The following is a 19,314-nucleotide window of genomic DNA, read 5'->3' on the forward strand; positions in this document are numbered from 1 at the left end:
GCTCGTCCCTGGACCTGGGCTGCAATGCAGCACCTGGAAGAGCCCCAGCCACTGCCCGTGGGCTCGCCCGGTCCTGTAGCATGCGGGGAGTGAGCGTGGAAGGCAGGCGCTCACGGTATTAGCACAACCAACACAAAGAAGCCACTATTTTAGGGAGTGATATAATATATTGTAACTGCTCCCATCATGTCAACAGGCGTCACGTCCGTGGGTGTGTTAGAATCTCTCCTGCTCAATATGAAGATAACTTCCATTTCAGTGAAAATAGGAGATTCCCCATCGGTTGCATCATAATTCGCCCACGGCAGCTGCCAGGCAGCAGAACAGGCGTGCTCGGGGGTGATTTTGTCTCCCCGAGTGATGCTTCCATTTTATCGCTGGTCTCCTCTTAAAATCCTGAGATGAGCAAGTTACAAATATAATTACTCTCTTTCCCAGCAAGCACTAACACAAGCTGTACACGGTGCTAGAGAGGACAGGCGGCTTACCTCTGGCTCTGGCTCTGGCGGGAAGGCTTGCTCGTCCTCCGTGGAGTTGGGTAAAATGGCCCAGGTGATGCTGGCGCTGGCTGATGGCAAGGAGCCAAGTGTCCCATTTTTCAGCTGCTCTGTGGAGTGCGACTTGGGCCCGTGCCATCCCAGGATGCTTTCTGAAATAAAGACCAAGGATGATGCCAAGCATTTTCCAAATCCAACATTTAGAGCTCAAGAAGAATCACACTAGATAAGAAGCCCAAAGTGACGTGGGCCCAGCTTTAAGTGGACGGTGGTGGATTTCAGTTGATTCAGTGCACTGAAGTGTAGATTCAGATCATCTATTCATAAACAGGTCTCTGCATAATGACCATATCAGAATCACCATAGGCTGTGTCTCTCCCCATTCTTGGACAAAAACAAATTTGCCACATTTCCTTAAGGGTGTTTTTATTACTTTTTTTTATCTGTTTAAAAATACTTTAAAATATTTACAATAAAAAAACAAAAGTCGAGGACTCCCCTGGCGGTCCCGTAGTTCCCAAGGCAGGGGGCATAAGTTCGATCCCTGGTCAGGAAAGATTCTGCACGATGTGGGCAAAAAATAAACAATAAAAACAACGTAGAATTTTATCAGAGACAGGCTGCTCAAAATGCAGTTTGAGTGCAGTTTGACGACCAGAGCTGAGAAAAGACATCTGCAGTGTGATGATGTCACAAGCCCACAGCCATGCGATGCAGCCAGCGCGGCAGAAGTCAAGAAGCCACATCACTGAAGACAGATGTGGTCATGCCATAACAGCAAAAACACTTCTGGGGTTACCAGATTGGTGTTTATAAAATGCTGGTTTTCCTTCTCTCTTTATTTGGCCATGCCACATGGCTGGCAGGATCTTAGTGCCATTATCAGGGATTGAACCCAGGCCTCCAGCAGCAGAATCAAGAGTCCCAACCACTGGACTGCCAGCGAATTCCCTGTAAAGCATTTTTCTAATCTTCCCTAGATCCTTAAGAACAAGAAAGCCTTTCTAACTCTAATACTAACCTTTGTAAGCGTATATGCTCAGTTGTGCCTGACTCTTTGCGACCCCACGAACTGCAGACTGCCAGGCTCCTCTGTCCCTGGGATTCTCCAGGCAAGAATACTGGAGTGGGTTGCCATGCCTTCCTCCAGGGGGTTTCCCTGACCCAGGGATGGAACCTGGGTTTCCTGTGGCTCCTGCACTGGCAGGCGGGTTCCTTAAGCACTGAGTCACCAGGGCATCCCCGACCTTCCTAAGAGTCATGGGTTACTGTAGAATAGTTTTATATGCTTCCTAAGGGGGCAGGAAGTACCTGGAGGCAGATTTCTATACCCCACCGCAGTCCTGCCATTAGAAGAAGAGCTAGCCTCACACTCAGCTGAAGCGGGGATTCCGTCCTCAGCCTGGGAGCAGGAGTGAGCAAGTCAGGGAAGGGTGGCTCATGCAGACTGGCTCACACGAAGAAGGGCTCAGTCGCCCTTCAGCGCTCAGACGCTGCCCGCCACCTGCTCTTCTCCCCCTGCTGCTCACAATGCCCAAGCAAGGCTACGTTTTTTCAAGCTCCTCAAAGTAATGAGGGTCTTGGTGGGCACTATTTCCCTGCTAAGACTGACATCCTTCCTTCATCTACCTGGTGGAGGAGGTCTCCCACATAAATCCAGGGATCGACTCAACCGGCTCTCACTCAGGCCCCCTGCCCAGGACCATGCTGGGCAAGGCAGCACGCCACAGGCTCCCCTCCACCCCAATATATTGGGAAGAGTTGTTTCACTGTCTTCCGGCCCTTAGTGCTACCTGAACTCACTCTCCAATCCTTTGGCCACCTGATGCAAAAAACTGACTCCTCAGAAAAGACCCTGATGCTGGGAAAGATTGAAGGCAGGAGGAGAAGGGGACAACAGAGGATGAGATGGCTGGACGGCATCACCAACTCGATGGACGTGAGTCCGAGCAAGCTCCGGGAGATGGCCGGAGCTCCAGTCCATGGGGTCACAAACAGCTGGACACGACTGAGTGACTGAACTGAACTCAACCTGTGCATTCATTTATTGTCTGCCTTCCTCTTCTCCCTAAAAACTCAGCAAAGACCAGGACAGGAAGGGGAGGTGGCAATGCACGCTGGGAAATGCAGTTTTTTGCACAGTCCACAGACTCCGAGCATTAAAGCCCAGCGAGTGAGGACAGGAGAGAAGCCCACCTCAGACCAGTCCAGCCGCTCTGATCCCCAGTCACTGGGGGGGAGTCTGCATAGACCTACATTGTGTGAGGATAAAGGAGGGAAATTCTAAGAGTGAATGAAAAAGGCTGTATAAATTGATCAATTCTGCAGTGAACATCGGTAGCAGGGGCCCCTGCACCCTCATTTTCTTTCTTCCTCTCAGCTCCAGCCCTTCCCAAAGCGGAAGCCAAAGCAAAGACCTTGAAAGGCCAAGAGAGCAGTGATTAAAGGCATCCACGGCCATAAAACGAAAAAAGAAGATGATCCATACATTACTCATCTTCCAATGGCCCAAAATACTGTGGCTCAGGAGGGAGCCCAGATATCCTCAGAAGAGTGCCCCTGGAGGAAACAAGTTTGACCACTATGCCATCAAGTTCCCCCTCAACCAGCGAGTCAGCCGCGAAGATAACAGAAGGCACAGCACACCTGGTGTTCACTGTGGATGTCAAGGCCAACAAGGACCCGATTAAACAGGCTGTGAAGATGTTCTATGACATCAACATGGCCAAGGTCAATACCCTCATCAGGCCTGATGGAGAGAAGGTGGCATATGTCCAACTGGCTCCTGACTGTGATGCTTTGGATGCTGCCAATAAAATTGGGATCATCTAAACTGAGTGCAGCCAGCTAATTCTAAAGTTTCCACTGTTTTTTTTTGTTGTTGTTCGTTTGTTGGTTTTTAAACAACTCTACAGTGCTTGAGAAAAGAAACAGTATCCTGAGAAGGATACTCAGAAGGCTGAGAGGAACACTATATCTCTGAAATTTACTCTAATGGTAAGGTGTCAGAGAAAACATCAGGAGAGGTGTATCCTTGAAACAATACAAAATAAAGTGACCACTATGAAATGAGAACCCCAAGGCAGAAGAAGAAAACAGGCTGAGGTGAAGAGAGAGATGGAGGCAGGAGGGATTATTATGAGGAAATAAAGCCATAATGTTGGCTTAATTAGCAGACTTAAGGTTAACAGGAGAGTGAAAAAGTTGGCTTAAAGCTCAACATTCAGAAAACAAAGATCATGGCATCTGGTCCCATCACTTCACGGGAAATAGATGGGGAAACAGTGGAAACAGTGTCAGACTATTTTTCGGGGCTTCAAAATCACTGCAGATGGTGATTGTAGCCATGAAATTAAAAGACGCTTACTCCCTGGCAGAAGAGTTATGACCAACCTAGATAGTATACTCAAAAGCAGAGACATTACTTTGCCAACAAAGGTTCGTCTAGTCAAGGCTATGGTTTTTCCAGTGGTCATGTATGGATGTGAGTTGGACTGTGAAGAAGGCTGAGTGCCAAAGAATTGATGCTTTTGAACTGTGGTGTTGGAGAAGACTCTTGAGAGTCCCTTGGACTGCAAGGAGATCCAACCAGTCCATTCTGAAGGAGATCAGCCCTGGGATTTCCTTGGAAGGAATGATGCTAAAGCTGAAGCTCCAGTACTTTGGCCACCTCATGCAAAGAGTTGACTCATTGGAAAAGACTCTGATGCTGGGAGGGATTGGGGGCAGGAGGAGAAGGGGATGACCCAGGATGACATGGCTGGATGGCATCACTGACTCGATGGACATGAGTTTCAGTGAACTCCGGGAGTTGGTGATGGACAGGGAGGCCTGGCGTGCTGCGATTCATGGGGTCACAAAGAGTTGGACACGACTGAGCGACAGAACTGAACTGAAGGTTAATACTGAAACAAGGTTTCAGTATTGAAACAAGGTTAAAACTGAATCAACACTGTAGAAAGTCAAGCAGCTGCCAAGGGCACAAGGGTCAGCAATAAGACAGAAGATTCAGGCCTTCCCTGGTGGTCCAGAGACTAAGAAGCCATCTACCAATGTAGGGGTCATGTGTTCGATCCCTAGTCCAGGAAGATTCCGCACGCCATGGAGCAAGTAAGACCACGCACCGCAGCTACTGAGCCAGTGCTCCAGAGCCCGTACTCTGTAGCAGGAGAAGCCGCCACAGTGAGAAGCCTGCAAACCACAGCTAGAGGCTGGCCCCCACTCACTGCAACCAGAGAGAGCCTGTGCACAGCGACAAACAGCTAGTGCAGACAAAAATAAATAATAATAATAGGGACTGTCTTAAAGACAGAAGATACAGGGCAGGGACCTTTAAGCTGAAAGAGATCAGTGGGACAGATGGAACAAAACCAATAAACAGTAACAGGAGTAAAGCAACACACAGCCGGAGAGGAAGAGTGGCTTACGGGTCCTGTGAAAACAGCCCACCACAGTCCAGCAGAACCAATCAGAAAAGACTCATACCTAGATACAGCTTTCAATATTTTCTTAGGTTTTTTTCTTACTGAAATGTCAAGCACACACAAAAATAGAAGAGTTTGATGAATGCCTGGCTCATGAAGTTTGGCAACACTTTTTAATTAAAAAAAAAAATCAAGAGGAAAGTCTTGGCTTTTGCCGCAACGCTAAATGCCAAAAGACGACAGATGAAGAGAAGAATGTAAATGAATATCTACATATTTCCGGGTGGGTGCAGGGGCTGGAAAGATAATGCTTGTCTTCAGACAAATTATCTTTCCTCTGCTGAAAACAGTCAGCATTTGTTGAGCTCTTGCTAGGTGCCAAGGACTACTATACAAAAAATCTTCTTTTTAAAATTATTATTTAATATTAATTTATTTGGCTGGGCCGGGCCTTATTTGCGGCATGCAGGATCTTCTTCTTCCTCCTCTTTTATTTGCAGCACCTTTAGTTGTGGCATGCAAACTCCCAGTTGCAGCATACTGAATCTAGTTCTCCAGTCAGGGATCAAACCTGGACCCCCACACTGGGAGCGAAGAGTCTTTACCACTGGACCACCAGGCAAGTCCCTATCAGATGGAATTTTTGTGTGTTAACTCATCTAATTCTAATGATGACCCATGAGGTAAGTCCTAGGACTTACCTCTTGACAGATAAGCAAAGAGGCATGCAGAGCCAGTAAGTGTCAGGAGTAAATGGCAGATGAACACCCAGGCCACCTGTGCCCAGAGCCCAGACTCTCAAACTCTACCCTCTATGCCTTCTGAGCACCACTGCAGGGACTCAGAACATATCCCACTTTCTGGGAAAAAAATGACTTGAGGACATATCCCAACACATGAAGACAAGCAGCAGGATAAAGAGCTCAAGACTGGAGAAGCTGTGTGAAAGGAGTGGCAATGAGCGATGAACCCAGCTGAACGCAAGGCTGAGCAGGGCTGGGACTCGGGAGGGAAAAGGCACTTGCCTCTGGGTAAAATTTAAAGAGGCACCAAGACAGTAATCAAGATAAATGACACGTTCATGCAATATTGTTTAAATCAAAATTAGTGTCAAAACAAAAAAATGTCTTAAAGGACTCAGTTGCCTCTCCCAGTCAAGCCCTATCTTTAAGATTTTGATATTTTGTCCATCCTGGACTTTTTTGCATTAATTTCGGTTTAAAGATATTGCATTAAAACATCATTTATCTCAATGACTTTGGTACCATTAAACTCATGCTCACAGTAGGTGTTCCACTCATCACACCCCGTCCTAGCCCTGGAACGGAATTTAAATACTTCTTGAAGCACCACTATTAAGTCAACATTCCTCTAAAGAGATTTAATCATTACTACACATAATTGAGTATTAAATTAATATTAAAATACTGATAATATCTCGTATATTTTAATAAAAAATTGGGACGTCTACTGAGGAAAAAAAGGAAATTAAAATATTTCGTCTTCATCACTCTATACAATGTGTCATTCTTGATTCTGACAATTACAATAATACAAGTCAATGAATCTTTATGAAGATTGCAGTACAGCCACTACTATAATTTATATACATATTTTCCCCCAAAATGCTATAGAAAAGGAAACACAGCCTGTGTAGCAAAATGAGAGGAAACAAGAAAAGCAGCACAGAAACACAGAGGCAAAAAGCGTGATGGAGACTAACAGAAAAACACACAGCAGGGCAAGGAAAAAAAAATAACTGGCCTGCATGATGTGTCTGAAAGACAAATTCTCAAGATTGTGTCGTAAAACAAAACACAAGTCTAAACCAGATTTCATTAATCCAAAGACACACCAATTTTCACATTTTAACATCTCTGAAATTGGAGCTCATCTTCTGCTCCACAATGTGGCGTAGTTTAATTGGCACCTTTTCCTTAGTGGCACAAAGGCTCATCGTAGGTGTTACTACGGATGCGTTGGACAGGTGAGAAAAAACGCCTCACCTATAGAAAGTGACTCAGAAGGTCTACGACAGAAAGATGATCACAGACATACCAGCAAGTACAAACGCAAAGAAAACCAGGCTCTAACATCACCACGTGGCTGCTGACCGTAGCCTGCTGGTCGTATGTCAATTACCTTTCACTTTCCAGTCCACCCTAAAGCTCCTGCATGGCAGACCGTCAGAGATGATCCAGCAGGAGAGAGGAGGAAGGCAATGGGTCAGGCGTTCACCAATTTGCAAACCAGTGCTTACACCAGGTTTTGACGCATGCCTGCAGCTCCTCACACAACACACCTTAGTAGACACAGGAAACCCAAGAAACAGGGGGCGGGGGAAATAACTTTCTGGTTCTCTTAACCAACCAGAAGCAGAAAGAAAGCTATGGAAGATTTAACCACGGGCTTAAAGCTCTGACTGTGGGACTGTCTGACTCTGCTCTTGGCCTCAGCTTACCCCTTGCTGGAGCTCTGGAGGCTGCAGTACCCACACCAGCGCTGTGATGTCTCTGCCGAAACAGACGCCAGTGACAGGGGAGGCACTGGAAAGCCCCCCACTGTTCCTGTAACACAGTGAACTCCCGCCTCCGGGGTGCAGTCAATCTGAGAGGGCTTTCCCCAAATGAGTAAGACTGACGTTTACAAACATGGGGAAAACATAGGGTGTATTTACGATGAAAAGCTGGTATGGTAGGATCTGACGGCTTTCTTTATGGAGGAACTGCCAATCAATCTGTTTTGACCGCTGTAAAAAAGTAAATAAATAAAACTGCCCATCAGAAAGATTCTGCAATGGTAGTGTTTCCCAGTATGCTGCTTACTGAAAGGATCATCACATTTCTATCTTGACTTTTTATCACAAAATAAGGGAAGGTGACTTAAATGGGATGCGCTGCGACCAGAAGCGGTGTCAGGAAAGGACAGAGAGAGGCAGAGAAAAGATAAGACACTGTAGGGCCAGAGGGGGAAGAAGGTCTGAGTGGGGAAAAGGGACGAAAGTTAAGAATCTGAAGATGTTTCTGGGAAAAACTGAAGCAGAACAGAAGAAAGAAGTCAACAAGTGGGAAAAGCCCAGAAAAGACCCTACAATAATCTCACCAGGACTTTCCTGATGGCCCAGTGGTTAAGACTCCACACTTCCAATACAGGAGGCCTGAGAGCAACTCCCTGATGTTCAAGCTGGTTTTAGACAAGGCAGAGGAACCAGAGATCAAATTGCCAACATCCGCTGGATCATGGAAAAAGCAAGAGAATTCCAGAAAAACATCTATTTCTGCTTCATTGACTATGCCAAAGCCTTTGTGTGGATCACAATAAACTGTGGAAAATTCTGAAAGAGATGGGAATACCAGACCACCTAACCTGCCTCTTGAGAAATCTGTATGCAGGTCAGGAAGCAACAGTTAGAACTGGACATGGAACAACAGACTGGTTCCAAATAGGAAAAGGAGTACGACAAGGCTGTTTATTGTCACCCTGCTTCTTTAACTTCTATGCAGAATACATCATGAGAAATGCTGGACTGGAAGAAACACAAGCTGGAATCAAGATTGCCAGGAGAAATATCAATAACCTCAGATATGCAGATGACACCATCCTTATGGCAGAAAGTGAAGAGGAGCTGAAAAGCCTCTTGATGAAAGTGAAAGAGGAGAGTGAAAAAGTTGGCTTAAAGCTCAACATTCAGAAAACGAAGATCATGGCATCCAGTCCCATCACTTCATGGGAAATAGATGGGGAAACAGTAGAAACAGTGTCAGACTTTATTTTTGGGGGGCTCCAAAATCACTGCAGATGGTGATTGCAGCCATGAAATTAAAAGACTCCTACTCCTTGGAAGAAAAGTTATGACCAACCTAGATAGTATATTCAAAAGCAGAGACATTACTTTGCTGACTAAGGTCCGTCTAGTCAAGGCTATGGTTTTTCCTGTGGTCATGTATGGATGTGAGAGTTGGGACTGTGAAGAAGGCTGAGTGCTGAAGAATTGATGCGTTTGAACTGTGGTGTTGGAGAAGACTCTTGAGGGTCCCTTGGACTGCAAGGAGATCCAACCAGTCCATTCTGAAGGAGTTCAGCCCTGCGATTTCTTTGGAAGGAATGATGCTGAAGCTGAAACTCCAGTACTTTGGCCACCTCATGTGAAGAGTTGACTCATTGGAAAAGACTCTGATGCTGGGAGGGATTGGGGGCAGGAGGAGAAAGAGACGACCCAGGATGAGATGGCTGGATGGCATCACGGACTCGATGGATGTGAGTCTGAGTGAACTCCGGGAGATGGTGATGGACAGGGAGGCCTGGCGTGCTGCAATTCATGGGGTCACAAAGAGTTGGACATGACTGAGCGACTGAACTGAACTGAACTGAGTTCAAACCCTGATGAGGGAACTGGTTTCTACATGCTGTGTGGTGCAGCCAAAAGAAAAAAGTCTCATCTGTTTGACCCTTTTGGCCAGACCCCAAAATAGCAGGAACCAATGCAACTGGCTTATTAACCAACAATCCTTATAAATCTTAAAAGAAAAAGTTACTGGAAGGGCAAGTTAAGAAGTGCATATTAAGTTCTGCTCCGGTTCCCCTCTCTTCAATTACATGTGTCTTGGTCTCTAGCCCTGATTCATGTCCAACGGCATGAGCATTATCCATGGGGATTCCTCTGCCACCCCACTCCAGCAGCTCTAACCCCAGTGTTCTCTCCCAGCATGTCCTGCACCCACCATAAGGCGGTAGCCAGCTCTCACAGTGCACTAGAATGTGCTGGTCTGATCACAGGTGTCTGTGCTGCCTTTGAATCATGTTCCCTGATCAGGTGAGGAACTTCCCCAGAAGCACAGGCAGCAGACTGCTCTGCCCCGCTAGACCACCTTAAGGTCTGGAATCCCCCTCCAGTGCAGACTCCCAAGCAGCCCAGCTGTCTCCAGCTCTGGTGCAGCCCTGACTTGTCACACCGTGGAAAATCAGAGGCACATATCTGGACTCAGGAAACCAGATGCCCACCTGCCCTATCCCATCACGCATCTGCCTCTATCAAAATGCTGGAGAAGATTCAGTCACCAGGACAGAGGAGAACCAGGGGACATAAGCCTGGACCAAGAAGCCAAGTTCCTTTATAAATTTTAGCTACAAACCTCTCCATAAACAGAAGTTAGATGAAGCATTTCAGCCCTGAATTATCTCAGAGGTAACATCGGAGATGGGACCCGAGCCTGAAATGTGCAGGTGGGCACAGATGAGAACTCAAGTAATCTCCACCTTGGTCCAGTCGCTCTGTTTGAAATGAAATTGAGGTCGGGGAGCAACATCTTCAGACAAAGGCTCTAGAGCTGCCAGGTTCCCCAGAAGATGCAACAAGAAGCTACAGAAGATGCCGTGAGATCACAGAGTAGGTTTTGATTCCGAAGAGGGTCAGAAGGAAAAAAGAAAATCAGTGTAGAAGGATCAGAAAGCAAAGAGACTTCATGAACAGTGCCTACAGATATCGGCTATGCCGAGCGATCTGCGCCCCACCCCCACCCCCTGCCCCTTGAAACTCTAGAGCTGGGGTCCCCAACCTCTGGGCCACAGACTGGTACCTCCTGTCAGATCAGTCATGGCATTAGATTAGAAATAAAGTGAGCAATAAATGAATTCACTTGAATCATCCAGAAACCATCCCCCAACTTCCGGTCCCTGGAAAAAGTGTCTTTCACAAAGCCGGTTCCTGGTGCCCAAAAGGCTGGGGACTGCTGCTCTGGAGGAAGGCCTGATAGAGGTTCGCTTTAATGAGATTTTGATTTCCATCAACCCAGTCTGGCACTCCTTGGATATAACCATTAAGTTTTTATCAGCAGGAGTCAGGCTGCTACTGTCCCTATCAACCCAAAGAGCCCTGAGGTTCTTAACAAATGCATTTTGAGATGACACTCCTGGGGTCACCAGGTTCTTCCATTCCATTAGCTTGAGATCCTGGAATTCTGTTTTAACTGCAGGCAACTACGATGCTTTGGATAAGGATGTAATTCCACCTTTTTTCCCCTAAATGTGCTGGCACAGATTTAAAAGACATGTGCAGAATGTTTCAAAATCCAAAGGGCCATGTTACATGGAATGTAACTTTGGAAAGGGTTAGGAAGACAAAGAAACACAATAACCTTTATGATGCTTCATGCTCTATTCTCCAACCTTCAGCCAAGTTCCCCAGTAAAAACGGCTAAAAGGAAGGGTGGACGGACAATGGAGTCAGGTCCAGGAAAGGACAGGACGACCACTCCCCCAGGAGGCAGCAGGGTGGGTGGGGTAGTGTCCAGGACATTGCGCGGTCTCCCGCGTCCCCCACAGACAGTCCCCACTTCAACCTCTCACCACATCTGAAATTCGACCTCAAGCTTCATCCCTCCAGCCCTTAAAAACCCCAGAGAAAGAATTTGGAACGAAAATTCGAAATTTCCTAGAAAGTCACCCTGAAGAAAAAGGTAAGGCATAAATTTCAGGCACAAGAAAATGGTTCAAGTTTCTTATCCACTCTTTCTTGGAATGAGCCCATTTGTTTGCAGAGCCTAGAAGCAGGTTCTGGTGCAAGAAGAATTCTAGGAACTTTGAGAAGTACCCAGTCTAATGCTGAGGTGTGCCCAATGCCTAAAGCAGTCACTGAGGCTCAAACCAGACCAGGGAAAGTCAGGGAGTCTCAGTTTTCAAGTAGAGAAGGAAAAAGCAAGGAGAAAAAGCACACGGAGTGCCTTCACTCTGCACCTGGACACACACGCCTCTCCCAGCCCAGATCTGGCACCTGAATGTTTTTCTTTCGTTACAGAAGACACTGGTAGAGTCATAGGCAAAATTCAGTCAAGTCGGGACTTCCCTGGTGGTCAGCAATTAAGAATCTGCCTGCCAACAGAGGGGACGTGGGTTCAGTCCTAGGTCAGGGAAGGTGACAATGCCACGGGGCAACTAAGTCTATGCAACACATCTACTGAGCCACACTCTACAGAGTTCAAGAGCTACAGCTACCAAAGCCCGTGTGCCCCAGAGCCTGCTCTCCACAACGAGAAGCCCCCGCAATGAGAAGGCCACGCACTGCAACGAGAAACCCCTGCTCATCACAGCCAGAAAAAACCGACACGTAGCAACGAAGGCAGTGCAGCCGAAAATATAAACAAGTACAATTTTAAAAAATTTTAGTAAGGTCTGCAAATTAGGAAGAGGATTGTATTTATGTTAATTTCTCAATTTGGACCACTGTACTGTTATTACAGAGAAGAGTGCCCTTTTTTCAAGGAAGTTCACACTGAGGTATAGGAAAGTAAAGATACATATCGTTGGCAACTTACTCTTTAGTGGCTAGAATATTGTAATAGGCTTATACATACAGAGAAGATGCAGCAAACATCGTAATAGCATTTGGAGAATCTGGAGATTGATGAAAATTTTTCATACTATTCTTGTAACTTTTTTAGAAGTCTCAAACTATTTCCCAAAGAATAAAGAAAAAAAAATACAAATACCTGCCCTGAGACAATTAAGATGTGAGCAGGACAGTGTCAGAAAATTAAGATGTGACCAGCCCCAGTCTGGGGAATCCAGAGTCCACTGGGTGGTCTGTTCTGGTTTGAACAAAGGACCCCAGGCACCTGCCACAGTGGGCAGAGCCCACCCCTGGACCTCGCTCTGCGGTACCAGGGTGGCTTTGGGCAGGTCATTTAACTGCTCTGAGCCTCGGCTCAGCTCACCCACATGATGGGCATAATGATACACACTTCGTGATGATTTCGTAAAATGGGTAGCAAAAGGTAGACACCGATAGAATCAGAGCTTAGTAAATGAGGGTGGGTACTACAGAAGAAACTCAACCCCCCCCCCACCCCTACAGCTGACTCTGGGAAACCAACATCACCCCTTTAACCCTGGTGACAGAGGAGAGCAGTGGGGACCTGGAGGAAATGTGAAATACAGACCATTCATCATCACCTGGCTTGGCTTCCTATCACCTGAATTGCTTCATTCTTTGTTAATTAATTGAACCCTGGGCAACAAAGCTCAGTGAGACTTCAGTGCATCTCTTCTAATATTTTATAATTCTCTAGGACATGACCCATCTGAAGGCATTTTCACCTTTATCATTTAATTTAATCTTCCCTAATATCTTTCTGTCTGCTTATCCATGAAACCTTCCTTCAAAAGGACTGGCGCCTCTTCAGGGAGTTTATTATTATCTCGAACTTCTTGATAAACAGCTAGAAATGCTTCTGTTATGTATCCCAGAGAAAATCTCACACCGGGCCCTGAGGAGACAGGAAAGAGGAGGGCAGGGTGGCCCGGAGCAGAGAGCAGGAGGCAAGGCGGCTGTTCATCATGGGAGGGTGTCGGGGACACGCCCCACAGGCACAGCTGGAAATAGCGGACCAGACGCTGCTGAGCAACGGATCTTGCAATCACAACACTGAGGGCACAATTCACAAATAGAAGGCAACGGAGAACTGAATGCTAACACGTTTCGGAAGAGTTCTGTAGTATTCATGAAAACGTTAAATTGTTTATAGGATGGCACACTGCTAATGGGTGAAATGAAAAAAAAATATAGACAGCCCAAGTGAGGCTGAGAAGGGGAAAACGGAGAAGCACTTCAATAAAAGGCGAGATGGGCCGACTTAAAGGAAGAAGGTCACAGCGGACAGGCAGGCACGCGCGCACACCCGACGACGCGCCCTCGCAGACCCGGGCGCGCCGCCGCCGGGGAGGTCTTACCCGAGGCCGCCGGCCTGTGGCTGGACTGGCCGGCGCGGTGCAGGCTCTGCTGGAGCAGGCTCAGGCACTCCCCGAGGCAGCTGAGGGTGGCAGCAGAGGTAGCTTTCAGGAGCAGCAGGTCCTGGTCCAAGGCAGTGAGGGGGCCAGAGCCCGGGAGAGACTCGATGGCGTGCACCAGGGTCTTCTGCTGCCCCTCCACCTGGGTCATCATCTGCGGAAAAGGGAGACAGCCCGAGGTGAGAGTCGGAAGGCCCCGCTTCCAGCGTCCGGGAGCCAGCGCTAAACCACGGGAGTGGACCAAAGTGCGGTGCCGCTGTTCACAACAGCCAGGACACGGAAGCAACCTAGATGCCACCCGCAGACGAATGGATAAGAAGCGGTGGTGCATATACACAATGGAGTCTTACCCAGCCATTAAAAAGAATGCATTTGAATCAGTTCTAATGAGGGGGATGAAACTGGAGCCTATTAAACAGAGTGAAGTAAGGCAGAAAGAAAAACACCAATACAGTATATTAATGCACATATATGGAATTTAGACAGATAGGAATGATGATCCTATATGTGAGACAGCAAAAGAGACACAAATGTCAAGAACAGTCTTTTGGACTCTGTGGGAGGAGGCAAGGGCGGCATGATTTGAAAGAATAGCACTGAAACATGTGCATTACCATATGTGAAATAGATCACCAGTCCAGGTTTGATGCATGAGACAGGGTGCTTAGGGCCGGAGCACTGGGATGACCCTGAGGGATGGGATGGGGAAGGAGGTGGAAGGGGGTTCAGGATGGGGAACACATGTATACCCATGGCTAATTCATGTCAATGTATGGCAAAAACCACTACAATATTGTAAAGTAATTAGCCTCCAATTTAATTAATTAATTAAAAGAAAAAAAAAGTGTGGTGCAAGACAGCATCACCACCCAGACTACCAGCGGCGTGAAGATGCAGTCTGAGGATGCTCGGTGCACATCCATCCTGGGATGCCGCAGGCCTTGGATGAAATCCATCCAGATTCATCTACCCAAAGGCACTTAGCCTCTGCAGCTCTGCACACAAAAGAATTTAAGAACTTTAGACCTGAAGGGGACCACCGGGCCATCCAGGTGTATCTTTTACAGATCTTTGAAAGGTAAAAATAAATATACTAAAAGTAGAAGTCTTGTGATCAACTTAAAGGTCCTTAGACCACAGGAAGGTTATCCGAGACAATGGGCACCCCTGGCTTTGTCTCAGAGCAAGGTTAATTCCTTGCTTTGCTTCCATCTCCTGTCCATCCCTAACTCCTTGGTGGTCCTCCTTGAAGTTCAGGAAATAAAAGTGAAATCTGGGGCTAGCATTTGTGGGGGTAAGACCACACACACAGCAAAACCAGCGCTGACCCACTCTGCCCCTAAAATGCTAGGAGAGCCATCAACTTCCTTAACACCATGTGTAGGGAGCCAAGAGGAGGAGAAAAACCAGGAGTTCAAGAGCCAGCCCTGCTCCACAGCTAACGCTGTGACAAACCAGTTAACCCCATAGTGGCCTGGCTTCAATTCAAAAGCTACAGACAAGCAGTGTTTCCTTGGACAAATCAAGGAGAAAGGAATTTGAGAACTAGAAAAGGACTTGACTGGTGGTCTTAGGAAGTGCATCCTCCTCCTGTTTTTACACCTTAACTTGCTAAACCAGATGATGAGCATAAATTGCATGGCCAGCAAATAAGCAGTCGAGCTGATGTGTGGAGGAGCAAAGGCAGCCCGCCTGAGGTCACAGGTCAGCATTCGAGGCAGGGACCAACTCCTGCCCCCTGGACCCCTTCACTGTTCTTCAAGCATCTCCCACAAAAGCCACCCGTAATCTAAAGCAGTTGCTCCCGCTTCACCACCGTCATCCCCAGGAGGATCCTTGGGGCCATCATGACGCCACCAGCTGGGGAGAAGCCATACCTCTGCAAAGACCGCTGGACCTGGACACAAAACCCATCCCATACGTGGGCTTCTCTTTCTATTTTCTTTTGAAGACAAATATCTCCTATTTCCTATCACTCTGTGTAGTCATCGCCTTAAAAACAAACAGTTTACCCACTGCAATCCTACTTAACCAAAATTGGTGCCATTACTTCAAAAAGATTTTTTTAAATAGTGACATTAAACAGATTACACGCCCATCCTCTGACCATGTAAGTTATTTTCTGATTACAGAGGTTATAGCTAGCCATTCTGGCTCCTAAAACAGTACCTGAGGCATAACAGGGGCTCAGTAAGAATTCATTTCTTCTTCAGGTCTTTGCTGAAGAGCTGCCTTCTTGGGAAAGCTTCCTGCACCACATAATTTAAAATCATCTGTACTAGCCTGAATGCAGGAACCATTCTATCTGTGTGATTCACTGATGGATCCCAAGCAACTATCTGCTGAATGAATGAATGAACCCCCAGGGCCCCTTTCTCTTCACTGAGGGGCAAAAGAATCCATTTATGACACAGAGTCTACAAGAATCATCACAGTCTGTTAGGACCACAGGGCTGAAGATTCGGGAAAAGTAATACCTCTGCTATCAGTTTCAGTTTGCCAAGAAAATGGTTAAATTTAACATCAAAAAGATACAATGTTTACATATTCGTTGACAGTCAACTCTGTGGAGAACCGCTAACATTTAGGGAGAAGTCGACTTCGAGCTACTCGTCATAGTCAGCATTTCTGTAAATTCCTACCAAAAAAACTTGTCTCAGAAAAATGATGTGTTGAAAGAGAAGACGAAAACATAAAACCAGAATGTAAAGCATATGCTCTGGACTATTACAGAAGATGTCATAATGCTTAAGAGAAAAGGTAACTAATATGAAGCCGTTAACTATGGAATCCACTCTTTTTTTCATTTTTATTTTGCCTTGGACTATAACTGACTTACAACATGTGGTAGTTTTAGGTGTACTGCAAAATGATTCACTTACGAATCTACACATATATCCATTCTCTTTCAGAGTCTTTTCCCATATAGGTCACCACAGGACACTGAATAGGGGTCCCTGTGCTATACAGTAGGTGCTTGGGGATTATCTATTTTCTATATAGTAGTTGTAATATACTCATTTTTAATCAACAAAAAGAACTATATTCCAATTATACAGCATAGGGTAAATAATTATTTCACAAGCATAAAATATGATGCAAATCTCAGGTAAAAAAGACACAAAATTGGGGACCCCTTCCTGATGGTTCAGTGGTTAAGAATCCAATTACAAGCACAGGGGACACTGGTTCAACCCCTGGTCAGACAGGACTAAGATCCTACAGGCTGTGGAGCTGCTAAGCTCAGGCACCACAACTGAGCCCTCACCCTAGACCCTTTGAGCTGCAGCCACTGAGCCTGAGCATCTCAAACTCGTGCTCTGCATCAAGAGAAACCACCGCAATGAGAAGCCTGCACACAGAGAAAGCCCATGAGCAGCAACGAAAACCCAGTACGGCTAAAAGTCAATGAACACAAAGCCGGCTCCCCGAATCTCCCACCCAGAGATGGGTGGTACAGATCTACTCTGGAAAACATCTGACGGTGTTTACTGAGAGCCTGTTGCCAGTGCCAGAGACAGGATGGCCACCTGGAGGGGACACCGGAGCTGGCGGTGGGTGGATTTGTCAGCTACGGTGACTGCAGAACAGCTGGTGCTGAGTGGGAGGGGGCGGGGGTGCCACATGCCCCACAAGTCAGGGCACAGTCCCACTCAAGAACTTTCCTGCTCCAAAATGCCAACAGCACCCCCTGAGTCACGCTGTGCTAAGGAATGCCAGTGACCAGGCACTGGGTGGACTTCAGCATCCTTCTTGGGGAACGGCGCACTGAAAGAAGAGTGATCCCAGCGCAGTGCTTGACATGGTAAGCAGACGGAAACGGAACTTTAGTCTTTACAGACACAACTGACGCCAACCTTCACTTTCTATGAGCATCAGCAGGCTCCAAAAGAAACTGAATGAACTCAGCAAGCAACGCAGCACTGCCAGCCTCAGGATGATATATCATGGCTATTGCTGCCGGAACATTCCTCACACTGGGAGGTCCTGAGGAGAACCTCCCATCAGACTTGGGAAGAACAAGTTTCATCCATTTTCATATCCGATTTTAATGAAGGGCACATTTGAGAAGATGTCACAAAGCTGTACGTGACACAAAGTCTCTAAGCAGCTCACTCTGTCCTGCAGGTTCCCACAGCCTCAACATAAGAACGAAGCACGGTCAGTGACGGCCACCAGCCTTGGAACAGCCTGAACCGCTAATTACATGGATTTCAAATCAGGTTTCTGAACGCTTCTTTATTTGATTCTTTGGCTGCTCCATGAGGCATGCGGGATCTTAGTTCCCCAGGATCAAGCCAGTGCCCCTGCATTAGAAGCGCAGTCTTCAGTCACTGGATCAACCAGGAAGTCCCTAAACACTCTTCTGAAGCACAACATGAACAATGCGTGGCGTTTAAAAACCAGAGCGAACAAAAGGCACACGTTTCATTTCTTGCTGGCATTTCATTTCTACAGTCATGGGCATCACACCTTGTAACACGGGTGCAAATGGGACCCTCGTCAAATTTCAGAGATCTACTCCCCGAACACATCAACTCCAAGGTTCTAAAATAGATTAACCGTAGGTCAAGTCCAATTTCATAGTGAAGTGAAAATTCTATGACCCATTCCTCGTGGTGCAAACAATGGCACACGCAGCGCAAAGTCAAAGTGTGGGTGGTGCAGAGGAAGTCAGTGGCTGCATCGCTTTCTTTCAGTGAAGCTGAAACCAAAGCTAAAGGCAAAGACCAAACCCAATGACATCAGCTCAACAAGATGAGACCCAGCTAAAGGAGGACAGGAGCAGCAGTGGCTACACTTGCCTCGATCACTTTAGACTGTTCTGACCTGCAAAGCTTGATGTGGGTTCAGTAAGGTCCCGTCCTGGCAGGTCAGACATCAACAAACACCAGCTCGTCACTCATCCATCCGTTGGCAACCAAAGCATCAGCCTCACACATGGCTTTCTTCTCCCAACGTCACCAGAGCTGCCGGCCTTGTTGGCAGAACCTCCCGGGCTCCCAGACAACCCGGAGCCTTCAGCAATTCAATCTGTCCTGATTGGGAGGAGACCAGACAATTCAATGTCAACCTCGAGGTGGCCTTGTTTTGGCATTTCTCCTCAGCCTGATGGGACCCCAGAGCCCCTGCTAAGTCTCACATTTGGGTCACGGATCAGTCCTTGACCACCTTAGGGCAATTTTTTTCACTTGGCCAAAGTCATCACCTAGGCTTACAAGCCAGGCTTCAAAGACCTTAGAACCCAAACTAACTAACCTAACTAGCTTGCCATCTCCATTAACAGATTTACTGTTCAACTACCTTCAGCAGCATTACTTTAGTATTTAAGACTCCCCACCCAGAAATGAGTTGATAGCTGGTTACAGAAGTTTCCTAAAATACCCATCAACATACAGCATGCACCCTAAAACTCACTGAGTGCCTTGCCTCAGCATCCTCACCCTGCTGTTTCTGCCAGTCCTGAGCCACTGTTCCTTGATCCCTGTCAAGTCTCTGTTTTGTCAACCAAATTCCTAATTCCCAGATTTTTTTTAAAATTTTTATTGTAGTTGCTTTACAATGCTGTTAGTCTCTGCTGTACAGCAGAGTTAACCAGCTGTATGTACACA

General features: G+C 46.8%; 1 protein-coding gene across 7 annotated transcripts in view; it reads right to left on the reverse strand.

Moving 5' to 3' along the window:
* Positions 1-19,314, reverse strand: part of OSBPL10 (oxysterol binding protein like 10) — a 322,317-nt gene that overhangs the window by 69,378 nt on the left and 233,625 nt on the right. For all 7 annotated transcript variants that reach the window (XR_011250795.1, XR_011250794.1, XM_069561309.1 and 4 more), the window contains 2 exons: positions 13,646-13,856; positions 489-649 (listed from right to left, as the gene is read on the reverse strand). Coding sequence is in view for 5 of the 7 variants with exons in the window: in XM_069561309.1 (XP_069417410.1) it covers positions 489-649; positions 13,646-13,856 (372 nt within the window). In the remaining 2 variants the exon portion in view is untranslated. The remainder of the gene's footprint in view (positions 1-488; positions 650-13,645; positions 13,857-19,314) is intronic.

The sequence above is a fragment of the Ovis canadensis genome, chromosome 19 (assembly GCF_042477335.2).
Source record: "Ovis canadensis isolate MfBH-ARS-UI-01 breed Bighorn chromosome 19, ARS-UI_OviCan_v2, whole genome shotgun sequence".
NCBI classification, from domain to species: domain Eukaryota; kingdom Metazoa; phylum Chordata; class Mammalia; order Artiodactyla; family Bovidae; genus Ovis; species Ovis canadensis.